This window comes from Balaenoptera borealis (genome assembly GCF_965194805.1).
Source record: "Balaenoptera borealis genome assembly, chromosome: 19".
In the NCBI taxonomy this organism is placed as follows: Eukaryota; Metazoa; Chordata; class Mammalia; order Artiodactyla; family Balaenopteridae; genus Balaenoptera; species Balaenoptera borealis.
In genome coordinates, this window is record NC_138878.1 from 16,795,906 (window position 1) to 16,820,532 (window position 24,627).

At 41.8% G+C, this 24,627-nt stretch overlaps 2 protein-coding genes and 1 long non-coding RNA gene across 5 annotated transcripts in view; 1 reads left to right on the forward strand and 2 right to left on the reverse strand.

The window, feature by feature from the left end:
• HAS3 (hyaluronan synthase 3) overlaps positions 1-24,627 on the reverse strand; it is a 229,423-nt gene that overhangs the window by 32,872 nt on the left and 171,924 nt on the right. The gene's annotated exons all lie outside the window — the stretch shown is intronic.
• TANGO6 (transport and golgi organization 6 homolog) overlaps positions 1-24,627 on the reverse strand; it is a 178,982-nt gene that overhangs the window by 7,420 nt on the left and 146,935 nt on the right. Inside the window, exon 17 of the mRNA XM_082369795.1 lies at positions 23,463-23,576. Coding sequence (XP_082225921.1) covers positions 23,463-23,576 — 114 coding nt within the window. The remainder of the gene's footprint in view (positions 1-23,462; positions 23,577-24,627) is intronic.
• The window catches only part of LOC309617566, a 147,484-nt gene that overhangs the window by 6,667 nt on the left and 116,190 nt on the right, over positions 1-24,627 (forward strand). For 2 of the 3 annotated variants that reach the window (XR_014238046.1, XR_014238047.1), the window contains one exon: positions 399-23,427. This is a non-coding gene — a long non-coding RNA (uncharacterized lncRNA). The remainder of the gene's footprint in view (positions 1-398; positions 23,428-24,627) is intronic. The other variant, XR_014238048.1, reaches the window with a different exon arrangement.

Below are 24,627 nucleotides of genomic sequence, written 5' to 3' on the forward strand. Positions count from 1 at the left end.
CCGCGATAATGAGAGGCCCGTGCACCGCGATGAAGAGTGGCCCCCACTTGCCGCAACTAGAGAAAGCCCTCGCACAGAAACGAAGACCCAACACAGCCATAAATAAATTAATTAAAAAAAAAAAAAAAAAAGGAAAGTTCTAAGGCATTCTGGTCTGCTAAGGTACTCTGTTCTTTCCTGGTGTGGGTAGGAATTTTCTCCTTGGCACTGCTGTGTCCTTAAAATAACAATGATGCTTGTGCAAACACCACTTTGTACTTGAGGGGTGCTGAGTTCCTTGTTATCAGTTACCGGATCTCCTTTTTTTAGGTAACTGAGTGTTAGGCAAAGACTCCTTCTTAATTAATGGGTCTATCTTAGCAACCCACCCTGGAACGGCTTCTCCCCAGTCCCTGTAGCGCTTGGGATCCCACACATCACAGGACTTCCTCTGGACTCCCCAAGGATCAAAGCTTCCCGCCAGCCAGGGACTGTCACCAAATCCCGTGGATCAGGGGCTGAATACAAGGAGAGTTCAAAGGTAAAGTTACTCACAGGAGCCTCTGTGGTGGGTAGGATATAGGCAATCCCACAGAGGAAACCTCTCATTAAGAGTTCAGCACACCTGCTCTTCATCCCCCCACGCATCAAGGCCCCAGGACTGCAGGGAAAGGTGGAGGTGGAGGGTGTGAGTGGGGTGGGCCGGGGATATCTTAGAGAAGTACCCAGATTCCTAGTCTGAAAACTCTTTGGAAAGGGGTGGGGTTCAGGTCCTTTATTAAAAGAATTTAGAGTGTGAGTGCAACATGCACACACACACTTTCTCTCCTCCTTCCCTCTCCCTCCCTTTCCAGGTGCCAGTTCCCCGGAGCACACAAAGCTGATGCTTCAGGGACAAGGGCAGTCTTTAGGGTTAGACGTGGCTTGGCACAACATACTGAAAAGGGGACCGTGTGAGCAAAAGACTGCCTTGGGCATACAGGTGCACTTACAATGGAAAAGCAGGAAAACGGTGTTTGACTTTCAATGAGCTTGACCCCGAACACACCCAGAGTGGTTGTTGTATCTCTGCATTAAGACCTAAAGAAGAGGGCTTCCCTGGTGGCACAGTGGTTGAGAATCTGCCTGCCAATGCAGGGGACACGGGTTCGAGCCCTGGTCTGGGAAGATCCCACATGCCACGGAGCAACTGGGCCCATGAGCCACAACTACTGAGCCTGTGCGTCTGGAGCCTGTGCTCCGCAACGAGAGGCCGCGATAGTGAGAGGCCCGTGCACCGTGATGAAGAGCGGCCCCCGCTTGCTGCAACTAGAGAAAGCCCTCGCACAGAAACAAAGATCCAACACAGCCAAAACTAAATATAAAAATAAATTAAAAAAAAAAAAGACCTAAAGAAGAAATACATGGTGAATATCTTTCTTCTCTTTAGTTCCTAAATTTATTTATTTATTTGATTATAAAAACAATATTAACCACAACCCAGAATATCTGGGAAACAGAGGAAGGAAAAAAAATCTTTAGTCAAACTACCTCTCTAACACAAACTCCATTAGTAAAGACATTTAGCAATTAGTAGATTTATTTCTATTTAAAATAATTTTAATATTTTAAAAGTCACACTTCTAGGTGATTTTACAAATGGAACTTAGGTGAATGAAACTGCTATTCTTTTGTATTATTTTGTGAGATCAATAAGACACAACACAAATGGTGATAAATGAGACATTTACAGAAATAAGAATTCTAGAAAGCATGATCTAGCAGAGGACTGCCCACCTATACTTTTGTAATATATAAGGAAAAAATGGGTTACTAAATATAAAATAATTAAAAAGTTAAATGCTAGCATACACTGATTGTCCTTAGAAATTCAGTCTTCTATAGAGCTAATAGAATTGTGGCTCCCTTTGTGGCTAAGAAGTAAGTACTGGGCACAAGACAAAAACAGAGAAAGAACAGGGAAGTCAGACATTGAAATAAAAGGCAGGAGCCGACACGAGAAACAAGTGAACTGGAGTTGGTGGCTGGAGACCAGCCTGGCAGACAAAAAGATTCTCTAGATTGGGGCCCAGAAGAGGAGGAGACCCCAGAATCCAAATAATTCTGTTTAAAGACATGCTGAAATAAGCATTAGGTATGGTATAAGGAAGCCGTAGGTCAACCTCTGAGAACCCTCATTTTGACCACTGTGCTTCCATGTTATAACCAACATACGGCTTGGTGGCTGAGGGAAGTGAGAGTGATGAGAAGAGACTAGTTATGGGACAGAGTCAAGGATCATAAACAGCGCACAAGTCAGCCGACATTTCCCGAACTGTGCGCAGGAGGCCACGCTCAGCATGCTGGGTGATGAGGGCCAGCTCCAGCCTTCAGGAGCTCACCACTATCTGGGGGAGACAGACATGGACAGTTGAACCTAATGGTCTGCTGGCAGGCGAATCGGGTGAAGTGAATCCTGACACCCCAATTACCAGCTGGGGAATCTTGAGCAAACCACCTTGGCTTTCGGAACCCCAGAGATCTCCTCTGTAAAATGGGAATAACACTGCCTCCTTTGAAGGTTGTTGTGAGAATTACTGTCTATAAAGATCCAAGCACAAGGATTTGCACGTGATGCCTGCTGCAGAAGCGGCACTGATACTGTGATCTCTGTGAGGGCCAGGACTGTCAATCTTGCTGCTCTTCTATCACTGAGGCCTCGAGCAGAGCCTGGCATGCAGCGGCTCTGGCATGTAGTAAACCTTTGACGAACAAATGAATGAACGAACGTATGATAACAATAGCTAATCCTCACACAGTACCTATTTATTATGTGCCAGGTGTGGTTCTAGGCATTTTATCTACAGTAACTCAATCCTCACAACAACACAACGGGAGAGGTACTGTTATTATCCCCAATTTGCCCACACAGCTAGTGACAGGTGGAGGCAGGATTCAAACCCTGGCAGCCTGACTTGGAGCCAATGCTCTTTATTAACCACTATATTATTCTGCCTCTCCAAGTGGTTATTATTTTCACTACCATGAAGTGGGGAGCATAAAGCACGTATACTGCCTACCTTACAAGTTTATTGTGAGATCAAAAGAGATAATGCATATGAGAGTACTTTGCTATCACAGCGTGGTGATCAATAATTCAAAGTATCATTACTACTATTATCCTGACACTGAGGTAGTTGGGTTTACCACCAAGCGGCTAAGAAAATGAGGGGAAAGGCACGGCTCTCAAAATGAAAAATAGAGAGCAGGAGCCAAAGAAAGAGTGCTCAGGAAGATGAATCAATGGAGGAGAGTTAGAAGAAAAGGGAAGGGCTGTAAAAGAGGGGAAGAGATTCGATGCGGTGTGATGTGGTATCAGGGCCAGAGTCGGTACCTGACAGTCAGGAACACCATCTGTGCCACTGCACAGAGCTGAGAGCACCAGCAAGGACTCTCCTGGGCAAGCAGAGAGCAGCTAGGCTCTGAGGTCTTGGAGGCGAGCAGCCTCTCTAGGATAATGGGCAGGAAACAAATAAATTGGGGAAGAAGAATGGAGGTAGACAATCTGGACCTCATTCAGGGAGCTCTGGTCTAAAGAAGGATAAATGCTTTACTGATAAAACCCCAAAGTTCACTTTGATGGGTCTGTAAAAAAGAAATCAGGACCAATTCAAACAGCAAGACGGGGCTTTTGAGACACTTCATTGAAAAGCGTTGGGTGGGTCAGCAAAGAAAGACAGGATTACTAATGTCTAAGAGATTCCTATCCATGCCTGACAGATAGAGAATCTCAAACATGCTGAAGTTCAGGGCGGCATTCTTGTTAACTGGAGGTTACTGAGCTTTCCAAAAACCTTTTATTCCTAAAGTGTTTTTCTCTGCTAGACCTAGAGATAAATGGCATTTTTACCCTTTCCGGATTGTGTCTGGCTGTTAAATAAAGAGGGCATCTCAAGTGCAAGTTGGAGATGGGTGGGGAGGCGATGAGGGGGTATCATGCGTGATTTTCATTGAAGAATAAGGGGGAAAATTTAACTGGTTATGTGCCCAAAATGCCACAGGGATGTAGACAGTCTGGGCAGTTTACGGACAAAGACCAAGACGGCCTTCATGGTTAACCCTTGGGAGGGGTGACAGCTCAGGGATCCTAAACAGAAAGTAGGTGCTGAGCGCCTCCACTCGCTGTGGCAGGGACGGGCGCAGCAGCCGCGGTGGCTCTGGGAGCCGCGGTGGCTCTGGGAGCAGCGGTGGCAGCATCTCTCAGAATGTCTTTAAATAGCAACCTGAGGAAGGCAGCAGCTTTCCTACACCCCCACAGGCATGGAAACAGAACAAAGAAGGCAGGGGAAAATGGCCGGAGGACGTGCAGAGGCAGCAGGCTGCTGCTTGCGGGAGAGGTGATGGGGTGCTTTGTCCTTAGAAGGTGATTACAATCCCAGCTTTCAAACTGTACTCAATTACCACGTCTGGGGGGAAAGGGCTTCATCTTTCTTGGCCCTCGAAGCTTCCCTGCTGAGGGAGCACAGTTCCGCTCCCTTTCTGCACCTAACGCCTCCCACAGGGGATTAGACAGTGCCTGCAAAGGCTCACTGCTACCATTTACTGAGTGTTTACTACGCTTCAGTTACTACGCTTCAGTCACTGCGCCAAGCCCTTCACGCACATTATCTCATTTAATCCTACGAGGTAGGTGTTATTAGGCCCAGTTTGCAAATTAGGGAAAGGGGATTTAGAGAGGTTTAGTGATTTGCTCAAGGACACAGCTAGAATTCAAACCTGCATCTGTCAGGTCTAGCTGCAAACCCTGTTTTTAAACACGTGCAGTTACTAGGAAATCCAATAGGCAGGAGGATGCTGTGGAGAGAATCTGACCTTTTCCCTGCACCATCAAAGCAGCTGATTTGGATGGGGCCTGGTTAGGGAGGAGGGGGAACAGCAACTGGGCTACTGGCTGACTGCAGGGTTTGGGTTTCCTCTGGGGCACTGGTTTGCTTGGGGCATCCTGCATCACCCCAGGCTCACCCGGCTCATACAGCCTCAGGTCCAGCTTGATTGGCCATGAGGGAAGTGCAGGCCACTCTCCTTAGGGGTTCTGCTTAGTGGAATTCAGTGCTCTGTGCAAGATGCCTCAGGAACAAAAGGTCATAGAGTTAGACCAAAGGTCAGAGAAAACCACAGTCACTGACACATCAGAGGCTCTGGTGGGGTTGGTAGTATGTGCTAATATACACATAGCATAGGATAGATGTGGACTAGGCCGGAAAAAGCAACCTGCCCACCCACACCGAAGTATGGCTACACAGCCCAAACTCTGCCTCTGAGCGACACCATCATTCTAACATAGTGATTCTCTACCTTTGCTGCACAGTACGATTCCATGGAGAACTTTTAAAATGTCTGGGCCCCCACCTCACACGTAAGAATCAGAATCTTAGGGGTAGGGGCTCAGGGCTTAAAAAAATTTTTCTTTTAATTTCTTTTTATGCTCTCCAGGTGACTCTAATGAGCAGCCAGGATGCAGCAGTGCAGCATGTTAGGAAAAAACACTGGGTAGGAGACAGTAAGAGATATGTCATGGTTTCCAAAGAAGAGATCACTACAACGACTCTGCCCATGAAAAATCTAAGTGCCAAGAGCAAGGGTGACAGGATTGGGACATGACCTGCTGCATTTCTTGGAATTTTCTTAACTATGGACAACCAGGTTTTTATTTTCCAGCAAGGGGACTGGGTCAAAATCATTTTTGATGCACAAATTAAGACTACATCTTTTTTTCTGAAATATTTAAAAAATATGTTCTTTGGGACTTCCCTGGAGGTCCAGTGGTTAGGCTCTGCACGTCCACTGCAGGGGGCACGGGTTCGATCCCTGGTTGGGGAACTATGATCCCACATGCTGTGCGGTGTGTCCAAAAAAATAAGTTCTTAAACATGTGTATTGGAGTGCAATTCTTAAGACAGAGAAAGTTACAGGCTCCCAAAAGGCATCTGTAAGAAAGTGAAAGGATAAAACGCAGGCAGCTGCCTCCTTTACTAGGTTAGCTGTAATTATGGCAGAAACCTTCACACAGATGGGAGGAATTAAGGGAAATACATGTGCTAAAATTTTGACAGCAATGTACATATATATATATATATACATTGTGTGTGTGTGTGTGTGTGTGTGTGTGAAGCCAAGTTTTGAAATGCAGACAGTTCTGGCTGCTCGTCAATATTCATTCTGTCACTGCGCCTCAGGACTCCCTCTCCCAGCTGATTTGGGGACAGCATGTCTACAACCCAACTGCAATGAAAACTTTAGGCGTTTCCAAGTAAGGAAGGTAAAATTCCCTCCTAACGAGAATTTGTTTGGACAACTTCTGTTCTTGGGAAACCTGAACAGAAGAGTTCGGGAACTGGAAGAGTTTGGAAGCCCCAGAATTTCCAGTTTAAGATCTAAGAAGTCTTTATTGCAAAGGCAGGTACAAAGAAATTTAAGAGATGTATTGTCCCACGTATCTTAGAGAAAAGGTTTCATGCACTCTCTCAACAAACATTTATTAAACATTATTCTGTGCAAGACAATGTGCTAGATTTGGGCAACATAAGAGTGAATGGAAAAGTAGTAAAATTCAGAGACAGACAGGATGGTGACTGCTAGGGGCTGAGGGAGGGGGAGAGTTAGTATTTAATGGGTACAGAGTTTCAGTTTTACAGATGAAAAGAGTTCTGTGGAGGGATGGTGGTGATTGCATAATAAAAACATGAAATGTACATAATGCTACTGAACTGTACACTTAAAAATGGTTAGGTATACTTCATGCTATGTATATTTTACCACAATTTTTTAAAAAACTGACCGGTGTGTTCAGGGGCTGTTGACATCAGATGTGAACAAAGCATTACAATATCTACGCTAGTCTTGAGCTGATATTTAAAGTACTGTAGAGCCTGGAGAAAGGAGGATTAATTTTGCCTGGGAAATGAGAAAAGGCTTTTAACATTTAGAGTCCTAAAGGATGAACAAAAGTTTATCAGATGGACAGGCTGGGGGCAGGAGGAGAAGGCATTTGAGGCATAAGAAACAGTACGGACCAAGATCTGTGAGGCAAGGAATAGTACACAGACTATGTAGGGCTGGCATGAGGTTCTGAGGGCTCATGAGAGGAAGTACGGGAGAGACAGTTATAAAGTCAAGCAGGGTCCAGATTATAAAGGGCCTTGTATGTCATGTTAGGGAGCCTGGTCTTTATCTTAGGGACCACAGGGAACACTGAAAAAAATGTTACCTGAGGACTGGACTTCAGCAGATTTGCATTTCAGAAAGATCTCTCTGGCTGCTCCCTTACCATGCTGAGTAACTGAATACCTGCTGATCAGGAGAATTAAAGAGTAGAAGAAAGTCCAGTGGTTACGGAGACAGAAGTCCTAGGAACCCAGGTTCGTCCCAATATACTTGTAACAGTTTACCTCTTCCTCAAGTATAATCTCAGGCCTGTTCTAATTAGTTCCTTCAGAACAGCCAAGCTGGCAGTAAAACAGCCTGGGTTTGTACTCAGCTCTCTTCTGTCTGACCTGGGCATCTAAATGTAAACTTTCTGGACCTCAATTTTCTTACCTGTAAATAGGGTTATAAGCGTATTTATGTCACAGGGTTGTTAGGATTCAATGAGATAATGCATGTAAAGAACTCAGTGCTTTGCCTGGCATACAGTAAGCCCTTAATACATGTTAGTTACATTATTAAATACTAAACCTCAAAGAACATGAAATTTATTTGGAGCAGATTTACTAAGAGCAAACAAACCGTGGGGCGATAAGCAATGAGCTGCAACAGACCCCAGAGCATCAATCCAGACTGTCATTTTAAGTCACCCCAAGGAGGGTACACTTAGTCAGAACTCCTCCCTTTCAGAGGATAGAGCAAAGATAAGTGGGTTTTGCAATCCAGAGGCCCAAATGATTATTAGCACAATCACTCTCAGAGGAAGAATAGATTCCCGATCAAGCTGCAGAGCAGGAGGAAAGTCCCAAGACTCTCACTTCCCAGCCTGGCAGTCCCAGAGGCATTTGGTCTCCTTCAGTTTTTCTCAGCTCCCTGCCTTTTCAGTTCTGTGTCCATTATGGGAAGTTGCTGGATGGTGTAGTCCAGTTTGGCCCGTGATTTTGGCAAGGGCTAGTGGAACATGAGGAAGAGTAAAAAGGAAGCCAGGGCTGTTTCCTGTCTCTGCTCTCTGAACAGTTCACACTGGCAGGTCCTGGGAGGTCAGGGCATCTGGGTCCAAGGCTGGCCTCAACACTCCCCTCTCCCTGCTCCATCGTTCTTGGGGACAGACAGTAAATAAGCTGTAAGGAGAGAGTCTGACTTGTTTTCCTTTTTGGTATCAGGTTTCCAGGATCTGAAGCTGCCTTCTGTTAGCCATGATCTTTGCAGGAAATGCCCAAGTGACTCAGTTCCTGAGTCCTTCAGATGACAGTCACAGAACCTGTGCACACAAGTTCTGGAACCATACTGCCTGGGTTCATCTACCGTGCTGCCACTTACTATAGTTGTTGAACAAGTTACTTATCTTCTCTGTCTTAGTTTCCTCATGTGTAAAATGGGGATATTAGTCATACCTAAATGGGATCATTATGAAGATTAAATGAATTAATTAAAGCACTTAGATATACATGCTACCATATAATAAATGCTCAATAAAAGTATTTTTGCCAGGTTTTAATATACACTGAATTTTTCAGGAACGCAGTACCATATGAATTGAGAGGAGATAATACGTTGATTTGTTTGGAATTTTACAGAGAGAGTTTACCATTTTGGAAAATCAGGTTACTCAGTGTACTTCTGAGTTGCCAGTACAAGATATTTATTATTAATTTGTATTTGTAGCTGTTACATTCATGATGATTCTACATATAAGAGCAACTGAATAGTTCATTATATCTTAGAGTTGGCCTAGACATTTATATATTAAAATGTTATTTTATTATAAACTAATATTCTTTTATTCCTTCTTTATATTATAGTTGGGACATTATATTGATTTTTAAAATATACATGTAGGTTACGTAGCCATACCTTTCATTTCAGGAGAATAAAAAGGGGAAACTCTAAAATATTCGTTATAATAATTTGTTACAATAAAAGTATGTTGGGTCTGATCTGATGCTGATGTTTCCAAACCTGGTGCTTATCTTGTGCTCCAGCTCACCCTGATGATGTTACCTAAGACATCCTTGATAAAAAGATGAATCTTGTTGCAGGTGGATGAGTGAATTAAGGAAGAGGAAGAGGGAGAGGTACTATACTTCCAAGAGCACTTGGCCAATGTAAGCTCCCAGCAACAACGAGTGCTAATTCTTCCTGGCATTAGCTTTGGAAAATCAGAACTGCAGTCTCTTCATGAACTTCATTTCCTCAATTCATAAAATAAGACGGTTGAATTATTTCCCAAAGTATGTTCCACGGAACATTATTACTTGGCATGCTAATAATGAAAACAGGGTTCCTTGGTAAATGGCCGAGGAGCTGAGGAAACTGTTGATTTTAGCTGCAGGACTTCTCAGACCCCCTAAAAGGCAAACATGCACCAAATGTCGAGGGGAGTGTACAGCTGTACACAGCATTTTCCAAACTTATTTGACCATGGAGACCTTACGTCAAAGAAGCAACTCATGGGGTTAATAAGCCAAAGGAAATTTTTGTGAAATATAAATGCAATAGTCTCTAAGGCTTCTTCCAGCTGTAACATTCCAAAATTCTGTGCTTAAATGACAGTACCTTCTTCTTGGCCATTTTATTTTTTATTAATTTATTTTTTTGACTGTGCCGCGTGGCATGTGGGATCTTAGTTCCCCAGCTAGGGCTCGAACCCGTGCCCCCTGCAGTGGAAGTGCGCAGTCCTAACCACTGGACTACCAGGGAATTCCTTCTTGGTCATTTTACATCAGATTAAGAAGGGTAAGGAGAAAGCTATCCTACAGAAAATAAAATAGCATCTGATGCAGAAGAGGAAGACGAACCAAGTTCTAACATATGTAAATCTATGTAAATGATTATGTGCAAGAGGCAGAAAGGGAGCAGTTTTAAATGCTAGGTCTTCCAAACTGTCACTTATGTTATCACTAGAGAAAGCTGAACATTTATATTTTAGCAGAAACAGCAGAATACTGAGTACTAATCTTTTCAGTTTTACTTCTTAAATCCATCACTAATGTCATACGGATTTAGCCAAATTACTGTTGAGGAAATCTACGGGACTATGCCCTACTCCTAGGCACCGGCCCCAGGCTCTCCCTCTCACAAATGGCTATGGTGGAGGCTGAACACGGTTTTACACAAACCAGCAACCCCATACACCCCACCTGGCCCAGCCAAGTTGGTTGACTTGGGGATGGGCATCTGATCTTAGCTGGAACATTATGTTTCTTCCCTGGAATTTTTGCATTTGGGGCCAGAGAGGGAATCTCTGAGTGTTGGATGTAAGATGCCACAGTGGGCCATCGTCAGTGGTCATGTTGCTGTCATAGGAAAAAACTGGGCTCCAGTGTGAGAGAATGAAGGCGAAATGCAGGAGAAGTAGAGACAAGAGATGCAGCATTTCAGTTCCTGATTCTAAGAGTCATTGACGACCAGATCTATCCCAGCTTTTCCCACAACAGTGTTGTTCGGCCCTTCTTTGGATCCGGTAGGCTAAAAAGTTCTCTTTGCTTAAGCTAGTTCAGACTAGGTTTCTGTTGCTTAAAACCAAAAGAGTTCTGACTCTTGTCACACATGTCCTCCACACCTACTTTCCCCATCATTAGAGAGGGAAGAATGGAGGCCGCCTCCTGAAAGCTGGCATGTTAAACACATACAACTTCCTTGGCAGTCCAGAGGTTAAGACTGCACGCTCCCAATGCAGGAGGCACAGGTTCGATCCCTGGTTGGGGAACTAAGATCCCACATGCCACATGGCGTGGCCAAAAACAAAAACAAAACAAAACACATTTATGGGACTTCCCTGGGAGTCCAGTGGTTAAGACTCCATGCTTCCATTGCAGGGGGCACGGGTTCGATCCCTGGTCGGGGAACATAAGATCCCACATGTCACGCTGTGTGGCCAAGAAAACGCCAACAACAACAACAACAACAAAATACATACACACACCATTGCTCCCTCCCTCCCTTTCCTGTCAGGAAAGGGATTAAAAAATGGCATTAAGTTATCAGGACAAAAAGAACTAACAAGGCAATGGCAACACAAGTTTAGATCTTAGAAAGCAGCTGAATGAATCCTAGGGTCATGGTCCTGATTTGCCCAGGTTAGTATGGTTTACATCTGCTGTGCTGGTATAATTATTAATAGTGTCCTCTTTCACTCTCAGAAGTGTCCTGGTTTGGATGGTAAATTGATTCATTAAACCTAAGAAGCCCAGAAGCAAGCCTAATGTACCACAGAAACATTTAAAAAAGCAGCTAATCAAGTTGAAAATAGTAGTTGCTGATGGGGAGTAGGAATGGAGGCTAAGAAAGGAGGATGGGGCTATGGATCTTTGAATTAGCTTTGTAATACTATGTATATGAATAACTTCTTGGGAAATTAAATTAAATTAAAAAACAAATACACTAACAATAAAAAGACAAATAACTCAATTAAAAATGGGCAAAGATTCTGAAGAGACATTTCTCCAAAGAAGATATAGAAATGGCCAAAAAGCTCATGAAAAGATGCTCAACATCTTTAGCCATCAGGGAAATTCAAACTTAAACTATACCACTTTACTGAAAGCCTTCTCACTAAACTCTGGAACGAGACAAGGATGCCCACTCTCACCACTTCTATTTAACATACTATTGGAAGTCCTAGCCAGAGCAATCAGACAAGAAAAAGAAATAAAAGGTATCCAAATTGGAAGGGAAGAGGTAAAACTGTCATTATATGCAGATGACCTGGTACTAAATATAGAAAACCCTAAAGACTCCACACAAAAACTATAGAACCGATAAGTGAATTCAGCAAGGTAGCAGGATACAAGATTAATATACAGAAATCTGTTGCATTTCTTTATGCTAACAATGAAATATCAGAAAGGGAAAGTAAAAAAAAAAAAATCTCTTTTAAAATCACATCAAAAAAAAAAAACCCAAAAAACTTAGGAATAAACCTGACTAAGGAGGTGAAAGACTTATATGCTGAGAACTATAAAACACTGATAAAGAAAACAAGATGATTTAAAGAAATGGAAAGATATTCCCTGTTCTTGGATTGGAAGTATTAATATTGTTAAAATGGCCATACCACCCAAAGCAATCTACAGATTTAATGCAATCCCTATCAAATTACCCATGACATTTTTCACAGGACTAGAACAAATAATCTTAAAATTTATATGGAATCCTAAAAGATCCAGAATTGCCAAAGCAATTCTGAGGAAAAAGAACAAAGCTGGAGGCATAATCCTTCCAGACTTCAGACTATACAGCAAAGCTACAGTAATCAAAACAGCATGGTATTGGCATAAAAACAGACACATAGATCAGTGGAACATACTAGAGAGCCTAGAAATAAACCCACACACTTATGGTCAATTAATCTTCAACAAACTCCTTCAAGAATATACAGTGGAGAAAAGATAGTCTCTTCGACAAGTGATGTTGGAAAAGCTGGACAGCAGCATGCAAATCAATGAAGTCAGAACACTCCCTCACACCATACACAAAAATAAACTCAAAATGGCTTAATGACAAATATAAGACATGACACCACAAAACTCCTAGAAGAGAACATAGGCAAAACATTCTCTGACATGAATTGTAGCACTGTTTCCTTAGGTCAGTCTCCCAAGGCAACAGAAATAAAAGCAAAAATAAACAAACAGGACCTAACCAAACTTATAAGCTTTTGCACAGCAAAGGAAACCATAAACAAAATGAAAAGACAACCTACAGGATGGGAGAAAATATTTGCAAATGATGCAACCAACAAGAGCTTAATTTCCAAAATATACAAACAGCTCATACAACTCAATAACAAAAAGACAAACAAGCCAATCAAAAAATGGGCAGAAGACGTAAATAGACATTTCTCCAAAGAAGACATACAGATGGCCAAGAGGCACATGAAAGGATGCTCAACATCGCTGATTATCAGAGAAATGCAAATCAAAATTACAAGGTTAAAAAGAAAAACTACAATGAGGTATCGCCTCACACCAGTCATAATGGCCATCATTAAAAAGTCCACAAATAATAAATGCTGGAAAGGGTATGGAGAAAAGGGAACCCTCCTACACTGTTGGTGGGAATGTAAGTTGGTACAACGACTATGGATAACAGTATGGAGGTCCCTCAAAAAACTAAAAATAGAGTTGCCATATGATCCAGAAATCCCACTCCTGGGCATATGTCCGGAGAAAACTATAATTTGAAAAGATATATGCACTCCAATGTTCACTGCAGCATATACAATAGCCAAGACATGGAAGCAATCTAAATGTCCATCAACGGATAAATGGATAAAGAAGATATGGTAACATATATACAATGGAATGCTACACAACCATAAAAAAGAATTAAATAATGCCATTTGCAGCAACATGGACAGACCTAGAGATTATCATACTAAGTGAAGTAAGCCAGACAGAGAAAGACAAATATCATATAACATTTACATGTGGAATCTAAAATATGATATAAGTGAACTTATTTACAAAACAGAAACAGATTCACAGGCATAGAAAACAAACGTATGGTTACCAAAGGGGACAAAGGGGAGGAGGGATAAATTAGGAGTTTGGGATTAGCAGATACAAACTACTATATATAATATAGATAAACAACAAGGTCTTACTTTATAGCACAGGGAACTATATTCAGTATCTTATAACCTATAATGAAAAAGAATATGAAAAAGAATATATATATGTATAACTGAATCACTGTGCTGTACACCAGAAACTAACACAACTATACTTCAATAAAATTTAAAATAAATAAATAAATAAACTACACCACTTTATACCCATTAGGATGGCTATAAATCTAGTAAATGATTGACAATAACAAGTGTTAATGAGAATGTGGAACATTTGGAACCCTCATGTATTTCTGGGGGAAATAAAAAATGGTGCAGCTAGAAAACAGTCTGGCAGTTCCTCAAAAAGCTAAACATGAAGTTACCATATGACCCAGCAATTCCACTCCTAGGTATATATCCAAGAAAACTGAAAACATATGTTGCACAAAAACTTGTACACAAATGTTCATAGCAACATTATTTAAAATAGCCAAAAAGTGGAAACAACCCAAATGTCTATCAACGAATGCATGGATAAACAAATATGCTAGATCCATACAATGGAATATTATTCAGCCATAAAGAGTAATGAAATCCTGATACATGCTACAATATGGATGAACCTTGACCACATTATGCTAAGTGAAAGGAGCCAGACATAAAAGGCCGCATATTGTATAATTCCTTTTACACGAAATGTCTAGAAAATGCAAATTCATAAACAGAAAGTAGGTTAGTGGTTGCCATGGGTTGGAGGGAGTGGGTAATGAGGGAATGACTGCTAATGAGTATGGGGCGTCTCTTCAGGGGTAATGAAAATGCTCTGGAATTAGATGGTGGTGGTGATGTTTGCACGACTTAAAGAGTATACTAAAGCCCCTGAATTGTAGACTTTAAGGATATGAGTTATAGCTCAACTTAAGAAATTATGTAAGAAAAAACTACAAGGTGATGGGGAGAAGGGGCTATAATGCTACCGATGAACAGGGCACACTCATTCTCCCCTCCTTTGGGTCAGCAGCAGCGGCCTTGCAGAGGTGTCTTTGTGTGCCTGGACCTGGCCTTGCCTCTCTTCTGTTCACCAACTTCCCTCAGGTTGGGTCTGTCTCCAGCCTGGTCCTACTCCTCTCTTGACACCCTTCCAGTCCTGCTCTCTCAGATCCTGGCTCGGATCCTGGGAAAAATATGCCACTGAAAAATGCCCCTGATAATCTCCAGGGTTATCTAGCTGCAAATCCTCTTTACCTCAGGGGTTTAAAGGCATGACTTCCGAATTGCTACCCCATATAGAAATCTTGTATTTGAGAGATGGTAGAGATCCTTAGAAAAGCAAGCATTAGCATTAATGACTAAACATCTGGTTTTTAATGTGTCAGAATGAACATCTGAAAAGTTGTGCTTCTGGTCTGACTGGGTCTTAGGAAGTAAAGAAAGTCATCACGATTTTTTGGCAACACCTTGCCAGAGAGAAGTGATGAGAGCTTGCTATTTACAGAGAAAGTATATGGCTAAACAGGAACTGGAACTCAGTACAAGTCTGTATTCAATTAACCAGAACGTTGCTTTAAACGTTCCCAGCATAGGAAATTTAACTGGTGACTGCTTATTGTATATTTTCACCTATTACTGGTGTAATTCTTTGCCTTAAAAATAATCTTTATCTGCTCTTTCTTTAAAAATAAAATAAGCAGTTTAAGGTACAGAACACTACAGCCAGCTAGAGCACAGGCCTTAGAGACACAGAGTCAGGGTTTAAACTATCTCTGCCACTTACTAGCTATGTGAGCGTGAGTGGTTTGCTTAACCTCTGAGGGGCTTCCTTTAGTCATCGGTAAAATGTGGGTAACAACACCTACTCCTCAGAGTTCCTGAGAGAATCAACTGAGACAACACAGTAACTCAATAGCTCAGTGTCTGCTTTATGAGAACAGATAGCATTACTATTGTTATTTTGTGGTACCTTATCCACTGCTTCCTAGTGGTAGGCAAAAAAGGGGGAAAACAATAGTGTTGGAGGTCAAATCAAGTCCAAACATATAAGTCCTTTTGGTTTAATATCTACAAAGCTTCTAGGTTCTTATGCATTTTCCCAGTCGAGTTGGTGTCCATCATGAGGAGGAACAAGGTGACGTATGCAATCATGAGATGCTTGCAGAGTTGAAAGGCTGGATTCCATGTAACAGAGTCTGCCTTCCAAAATCTGAGATGACCAATGGTGAGGGCCTGGCATGATAAAGTGTAAGGTTCTAAAGTTCCAGCCATGAAAGAAATTGCCTATTCATTTAGATTGAATATAAAATTATCTTTGGTGGGTTTTAAACAATCATTCAAAAACCTAGCAAATCTTTGGACCAGACAGTAGCAGTGGTTGTGGTGGTGGGAGTGATAGTAATAATAACAACACCTCCACTATAATCATCATCGTTGTTGTCTTTTATATTTGAGACACTCCACTCAGAACAGGCTCTTCTCAAGATGCAGCAATAATGAACAGATGGAGAAGCATAAGCACAAGACAGAAAGGACTATGGAATCCGAAGGGTCTGTTATGGGCTGAATCGTGTCCCCCGCTCCCGCCAAAAGTGTATGTTGGGTTTCCCTGGTGGTGCAGTGGTTAAGAGTCTGCCTGCCAATGCAGGGGACACGGGTTCGAGCCCTGGTCTGGGAGGATCCCACATGCCGCGGAGCAACTGGGCCCATGAGCCACAATTACTGAGCCTGCGCGTCTGGAGCCTGTGCTCCGCGACAAGAGAGGCCGCGATAGTGAGAGGCCCGCGCACCACGATGAGGAGTGGCCCCCGCTTGCCACAACTAGAGAGAGTCCTCACACAGAAACGAAGACCCAACACAGCCATAAATTAATTAATTAATTAATTAATTAATTTAAAAAAAAAAAGTATGTTGAGGTCCTAACCCCCAGTACCTCAGAGTGTGACCTTACCTTATTTGGAAACAGAGTTGTTGTGATGTAACTTGTTAAGATAAGGTCATACTGGAGCAGGGTGGGCCCCTAACCCAATATGACTGGTGTCCTTACAAGAAGAAAGCCATGTTTACATGACAGAGACACACAGGGAGAATGCATGTGACCACAAAGGCAGAGATTGGAGTAACATAGCTGCAAGTCAATAAACACTAAAGACTGCCAGCAAACCACTGGAAGCTGGGGAGAGGCAAGGAAGGATTTCCCTACAGGCGTCAGAGGGAGCATGGCCCACCTTGATTTTGGACTTCTGGCCTCCAGAACTATAAGACAGTAAATTTTTGTTGTTTTAAGCACCCGATTTGTGGTACTTTGTTACGGCAGCCCTAGGAAACTGATACGGGGCCTAAGAGGATTTTTTTCTTCTAAGATTGAAATACAGCAACAGCAAGGTGAATGTCTAAGAGTGAGTCAGAGGGAAGTGTCTGTGGGGGAAGAAACATTTATAAACTTACAATATATTTTAAAATCCCTCTATGCCTCTGTCTCTACGGCATCGTAAACAATGTCCAAAAATGCTAAATTCTCATTAAATGCCATTTATTAATACTATCAATGTGTAAACACCCAAGCCTGGGCCAGTAGCGGATGACCAACAGAACTGCTGCCTTGGTCAACTGGCCGTAGCTTGATGCTCCTTAATTTCGGTCTTGAAATGATTCTCCCAAGCACTTTTTCAAAGTTTACAAGAGCAGTAATTATTACCTGGATCCCAGTCATTTTTATATAAATGTTCTTTTCATTTGCTCCTCACATGGAGCCTTCGATCTGTTAAAAGGAGCAGTGTCTGTGGAACTAGCTCTGGGAAGGAAACTGGGCTCATTTAACTATATCCATAGCACACACACACAAAAAAACCCCACAACAAATGCTCTCAAAGTAACTTTCAGGATAAAACAAAGCCAATAAAAGGAAGGAAAGTTTCCATTCAATCTGTCCCTTCACTTATAACTTGCTGTTTGTGCTGTGTCAGAGATTAAGTGTCACATCCTCCTCAGGTCTTAGTTCTCGGTCTGGACAGACAAGCACAAGGTGAACCCAGGACGCACACACTAATCTTTTCGTACGGACCATGTGTAACTGCTGTCATTAAACAAGCATAACATCATACACAAACCATTTTCTTTCTTTTTTTTTTTTTTTAGCCACAGTTTGCCTTCTCTCTCACAAAGAAGTAGGAGAGTAACTTCCAACTGCACAAAAGTTAGTGAAACCACTATTCCTAATGTTACTAAGAATAGGCTTCTATCAACAGAGTCCAATATTGGACTCAAAAGAAGGAATTAAAAACCATTCCTGGGTGGAGGCCTGGATTTGGCTCTGAACCTGATTCAGCCATCAATTAATAATTAATCCCAAACTCTTCCCCCTGAAGATGCTTCCAGGTTTTGCTTATTTTTGAAGATATGAGATGGTGTTAGGGTTGGTTGTCATCTTGAAGAAATGAATTCTAAAGCCTACTATTCAACTCTCACTAGACAGAGTAGAGAATAGATTATTCTTTTGTCATTTAAAATTAGGGATTAGGGACTTCCCTGGTGGCACAGTAGTTGAGAATCCGCTTGCCAATGCGGGGGACACGGGTTCGAGCCCTGGTCTGGGAAGATCCCACATGCCGCGCGTCAACTTAAGCCCGTGCACCACGGCTACTGAGCCTGCACTCTAGATCCCGCAAGCCACAACTACTGAGCCCATGTGCCACAACTACTGAAGCCTGGGCGCCTAGAGCTGGTGCTCTGCAACAAGACAGGCCACAGCAATGAGAAGCCTGCGCACTGCAACGAAAAGTAGCCCCCGCTCAACGCAACTAGAGAAAGCCTGTGCGCAGCAACGAAGACCCAACACAGCCAAAAGGAAAAAAAAATTTTTTTTTAATTAAAAAAAAAAAAAAGCAAGGGAGAAAGTTTCAATATTAAAATGTCACCATACTTCGTCACTACAAACCCTTGTGTGAAGTTCTCAAGTATTTCACAGTTCTTCTAAGAAGTCAACTTTCAGTAAACTATGCAGAGGACTGTGGTAGTAATTACCTAAATAAATCTAGAACTATGGTCAACCCCAAATCACTCATTCTTAAGATAATCAATTTTTTTTCCATTGTATATACAGTTGATTCTCATTATTTATGGTAGTTATGTTCTACAAAGTTGTGTGAACACTGAATTAATGGATACTGAACCAGTGCTCTTAAGGGAAATACCGGGTTAGGATTCTGAGAGCCTCTGGTCACACCAAATCACTCATTCAAAAATCTTTTTCTTGCAAATCAAAACTACAGTGAGGTACCACCTCACACCAGTCAGAATGGCCATCATTAAAAAGCCTACAAATAACACATGCTGGAGAGGGTGTGGAGAAAAGAGAACCCTCTTACACTGCTGGTGGGAATGTAAATTGGTGCAGCTACTATGGAAAACCAGTATGGAGGTTCCTCAAAAAACTAAAAATAGAGTTGCCATATGATCCAGCAATCCCACTCCTGGGCATATATCCAGACAAAACTATAATTCAAAAAGATACACGCACCCCTATGTTCATAGCAGCACTATTTACAATAACTAAGACATGGCAACACCTAAATGTCCATCAACAGATGAATGGATAAAGAAGATATGGGGTATATACACTGGTATATTACTCTGCCATCAAAAAGAATGAAATAATGCCATTTGCAGCAACATGGATGGACCTGGAGATTATCATACTAAGTGAAGTAAGTCAGAAAGAGAAAGGCAAATAGCATATGATAGCACTTCTATGTGGAATTTAAAATATGATACAAATCAACATATCTACCAAACAAAAACAGACTCACAGATACAGAGAATAGACTTGTGGTTGCCAACAGGGAGGTGGGGTATGGGAGGGAAGGAATGGGAGTCTGGGATTAGCAGAGGCAAACTATTATATATAGGAGGGACAAACAACAGGATCATACTGTATAGCAAAGGGAACTATATTCAACATTCTGTGACAAACCATAATGGAAAAGAATATATATATATATATATATATATACACACACACACACACACATATATGTAGGTATATATATATATATTTAAAAAACGGAGTCACTTTGCTGTACAGAAGAAATTTACATTGTGAATCAACTATACTTCAGTAAAATTAAAAAAAAATCTTTTTCTTTTCTTTCTGTTCTCCACACTGGATAATTTCTATTGCTCTACCTGCAAATTCACTTATTCTTTCCTTGGTCATCTCCCTTCTGCTTTTAATTCCATTAAATGATTTTAAAAAAACCACTCAGATATTATAGTTTTAGTTCTAGAACTTCAATATGGCTTTTAAAAAAAAATTGTTTCTATTTCTTTGCTGAGATTTCCTATCTTTTATTTAACTGAAGGCACATTTTTCTGTTACTTCCTTGAGGATAATTACAATAGCTGCATTAAATTCCTTGCCTGATAATTCTAACATCAGGATTATCTTGGGGTTGGTCTCAGTTAATTTTCTTTTCTACTGAGAATATGTTCCATTTTCCTGGTGTTTTATATATTGAGTATTTTGGGTTGTATCCTGGACGTTATGAATGTTACATTATGGAGACTGGACCCTGTTCTCCAATTAGTGCATTTTTTTTTTTTTTTTAAATCAGGTAATTATCTTGCTTGGTTTAGGGGTCAGCCAGAGATGTGGGCACACAGAATTTAGGAATCCTCTCTCTGGATCTTTCTCTTCAAGGATCCCCCCTTTCTCTCCTGTAGCTGTGGTTCCCCCAGATTCAGTCTTCTGGTTCCCCAGCCCAAAAAGACTGTGATTTCTCCACCAGTACCTCTAATGCACTGCACGCCTCCCTAGACATAACTTGCCCCTAGGGTGAAAGCCAAGAAAATGGGAACTTACTCTATACAGCGCCTCTCCTCTAAACATGGACACTCCATGAGAATCTGCCGGCTTCTGACCACTCTTCAGTGTCCCCGGCTAACTACTTACTATATTATGTCCAGAGTTCATAGTTGTTATCTGAACGAGGGCCAGTCTGGTAGGCTGTTGCTCAGTCATTACTGTCCCAGTTATTCATTATTGTCTTTGGAATGAATTTAGGAATATGGATGTCCTAAACATTTACAATTCTTAGAATAAACAAGTCACCTTGCAAAGACAACTTGCGAAGAGCTGGATAGTTAGGCACAATTTTCTCATGCTGCCGCCCAGCTCATCTCCTCCACGATGAGGAGGGCTGTTCTTAACTCTGAGGCCAACAGAAAGTACAGGTCTAAACATACCTCCTTCTCCTGGGTGTTCCTCATAAATTCAATTTTCAGCAAAGGTAAGGTAGAATGAGCTTAAAGGGGGTTCCCTTCTGGCTTCAGGCTATACTTGGGAATCAGTGAATAAACAGATACGATCATAAGGCCAAAACAAGGCTATGCAGAGAAAATAAGTGTTTCAATAAGACAGTGAATGCTGTATTTCCCTCCAATGTGGATATTCTGGCTATTTGCAAATGGGAAAGAGGTAAAAGCTACCTCATCAGTTGGGGGTGGTAATGTCTTCCCCCTCTCTGATCCCAATCGATCTCCTGATTTTCTGGACCTCTACCTCTTACTGGGCTCTCTGCTTTCTTTTCAAGCTGCCAGAACCACAGAGTTTCTTGGTTGGCACATCTACAAGCAACAGAGAATTCACTGAAACCTAGGATTATCTTTTGGCACTCCACAGCTTGAGAGATAGTGATTAGAAGGAAAAAAACAAAACAAAACTTCAACAACAAGGTGGCATTTTCATTTCAGCTGTTCCTGGGGGCAAAATAGAGCAGTAAAGAAAATCTTAGATTGAAAGCTTTGTGTTTAACTCTGCTTCTCGTTAAAGTGCCCCTGATTATAATCACACCTAGGATTACAAGATTTAACACACCTGGTCTCAAGGGTGCGACAGGAAGAGGAATCATACCCTCATCCCATCCCATTTCCTTTTCTTTATTCACTGAGTAAGCATGATTTATAAATTCCAGTGAGTGCAGACTAGAGGTGGTTTGGAGAACAGAGGTTTTTCATTCACATGGCTTTTTCAAAGTGGCAAAAATCTTCCATGGCCACAAATTATTTTAGTACTGGTGAGACAAGCAGTGTTGCTTTCATTGGCTACACACCGATGTGAGAAACCTGGACAGAGTTTCTTTCTATTTCTTCTCTCACTTTACTAACCAGACAGTTTGCTCTGCTATGGACACACAGACACACGCACACACACTTACTGAGTAAGGGTGTGTGCACTTAGAGTTTCTAAGATTTATTTTAAGAGTGTTGTAACTCAGATTTTAAAATAAATTTTGAAATAATTTTAGATTTACAGAAAAGTTGCAAAGACAATAGAGAATTCCTGTATACTCCTCACCCAGTTTCCCCTATTGTTAACAACTTACATAACAATGGTATATTTGTCAAGAGTTTTGTACATCTCGACAGTGGGTAAAAAACACTGACTTTTTTTTTTTTAATAAATTTATTTATTTATTTGTTTATTTTTGGCTGTGTTGGGTCTTCGTTGCTGTGCATAGGCTTTCTCTAGTTGCGGCGAGCGAGGGCTACCCTTTGTTGTGGTGTGCAGGCTTCTCATTGCAGTGGCTTCTCTTTGTTGCAGAGCACAGGCTCTAGGCATGCGGGCTTCAGTAGTTGTGGCATGAGGGCTCAGTAGTTGTGGCTCACAGGCTCTAGAGCACAGGATCAGTAGTTGTGGCACACAGGCTTAGTTGCTCTGCGGCATGTGGAATCTTCCCGGACCAGGGCTCAAATCCGTGTCCCCTGCACTGGCAGGCGGATTCTTAACCACTGCTCCACCAGGGAAGTCCCTGACTCTTTCTTAATTCCATTTTGTACAGCAGATTCTCAACAAGAGCAGTGTGTACCCTAAAACAAGTATCTGAGATATCAAGTTATGATCTCTATGTCCCCCACTCCTACCAAGGTCCTAGATAATTACTAGGGGATAACGCTTGTACAAAAATGGTGTCAGGAACTTGATATGGCAACATTCTAGCATGAACAAAGCCATGTGTCTGACAAAACACTTTCCTAATGGCTTCAATGACACTTAGTTAAATACTGATGTGCCAGCCACAGACAAGCATTGTGGATGCCAGGAAGTGAATTATTAATGCAAACTCTCTTTATAAAGTCAACTGGGAATGAATTTCCATTAAAATCAAGAAGAAAATTAATTTAGAGGTCACTCATTCTCAGCATACATATGGATATATAAACCTTCTTCCTGGACTGTCCACACACTGGGGAGAAATCCAGCCAAACCCACTTGGAGGAGGATTAAAAGTTTAATTTATGCAACAACTAAAATCTCATGGATTGAACTCACAGCTAGAAAGGAAACATTTGAAATGAGGCCCTTTAATGATTCTGTATGAACAATGAAATGAGTCAGGAAGACAAATCACTCAAGTTCAGGCTATAGAGGCAGGCTTGGTGCAGTCCAGCTAGCTCACCCTGGCACCTGTCCCTCTGAGCGGAATGCTGGGACCCAGAATCTCAACCTGTAAACTTGTGCCCTGGTTTTTCTGCAGTGGTTAGTGTGCAGTCTGCCTAATATGATACAGAGGAAACAGAGACTCGTTGAAGATGCAAACAATACAATCTTCCTGCAAACAATACAATCCCTGCTGACTGATTCATCCTCATGAATTCACCCGGGAAAAAGGGTCAAGGCCTGCCCTGGTGAAAGGAAGATGGATAAACAGATAAAGAACAAACAGGTAGGGAATTTGCAAACGGTAAGAGACTGACGTACCTCAGTAGCTTTCTGGCTGAGTCCCCGAAGCAGCAGCACAATCACATGGACAGCAGCCCTGCGCACCTCAGCTTCATGGTCTGTTTTAGCCACAGCAATCAGACAAGCTGTTACCTAGGAGGGTGAGGGAAGAAGAAGTCAATAAAAATCAGGATTGCACAATCACCTAAAACCTTTCAACTGTGTTCCATATTCTACACATTCATCACAAACAATCTGGCTTAGAGAGGGGTGGGATGCTTCCTCATTCTCCATGAAGAGGGAGAGATATAGTGGTAGAGATCTTGATTTAGTCTGGCTTGTCTGGAAAGGGGCAAAATCTGGTTTGGAATTCAGGAGGGAGACTAGGGAGTGGGAAGGAATACAGGTATATAATAAAGGTATGGTCAAAGGTGAATATTTCCTCAAAAGTGGGAAGAACTGTTACTTGCCCCACTCTGGGGACATCAAATTGAAGGAAGAAAAAGTGGTCTGAAACACAGTGGCTTCTAGGGACGGAGGACCATGGAGATTTAGCTAAGTAGGCTTCAGAGTTTAAGGTCTGGCATGAATATCAACGTGCCAACTGATGAAAGTTTCAGCCCAGGGATAGAGAAATACATAAATATTCAAACTGATCTTCCTCTAGCGTGTCCAGACGTCCCAGTCCTACAATTCTAGTGTACACCCACGTGAGTTACCAGGGGCCAATTGCTAAGACTCCCTGCCTGGGCTTCTTCATTTGTGGAACGGGTCTTTCAGGGCTCGTTTACTTTAGAAGACAGCTCTATAACAGAAAGGACTTAGAAATTACTTGCAAAACATGGTAATGTTTACTTGCAGATATATAGCTGATAATTATATGTCATAAAATGAGAAAATTTCTATATCCTGTACCAGCCATCCTGCCCCCACCCTGCTCCAGGTAGGCACAAAAATATTCTAAAACCTCCATAAAGAGATACCATTAGAAAACAACAACAACAAACAGCAACAAACCTTTCTAAGGCATATGTGCAAGAATGAAAAGGAAAAAACAAAAATTTTGAAAGTGTGACCAATGACAGCAAAAATCTGAAGGTAAGTCTACATTCTTCAATTGGTCTCTCACATACTTTGTTATGTGATTTACTGTGTGAGTGTATATCTTGGCCAACTGTGGAAGGCTTTCTAACCATGATAAGAA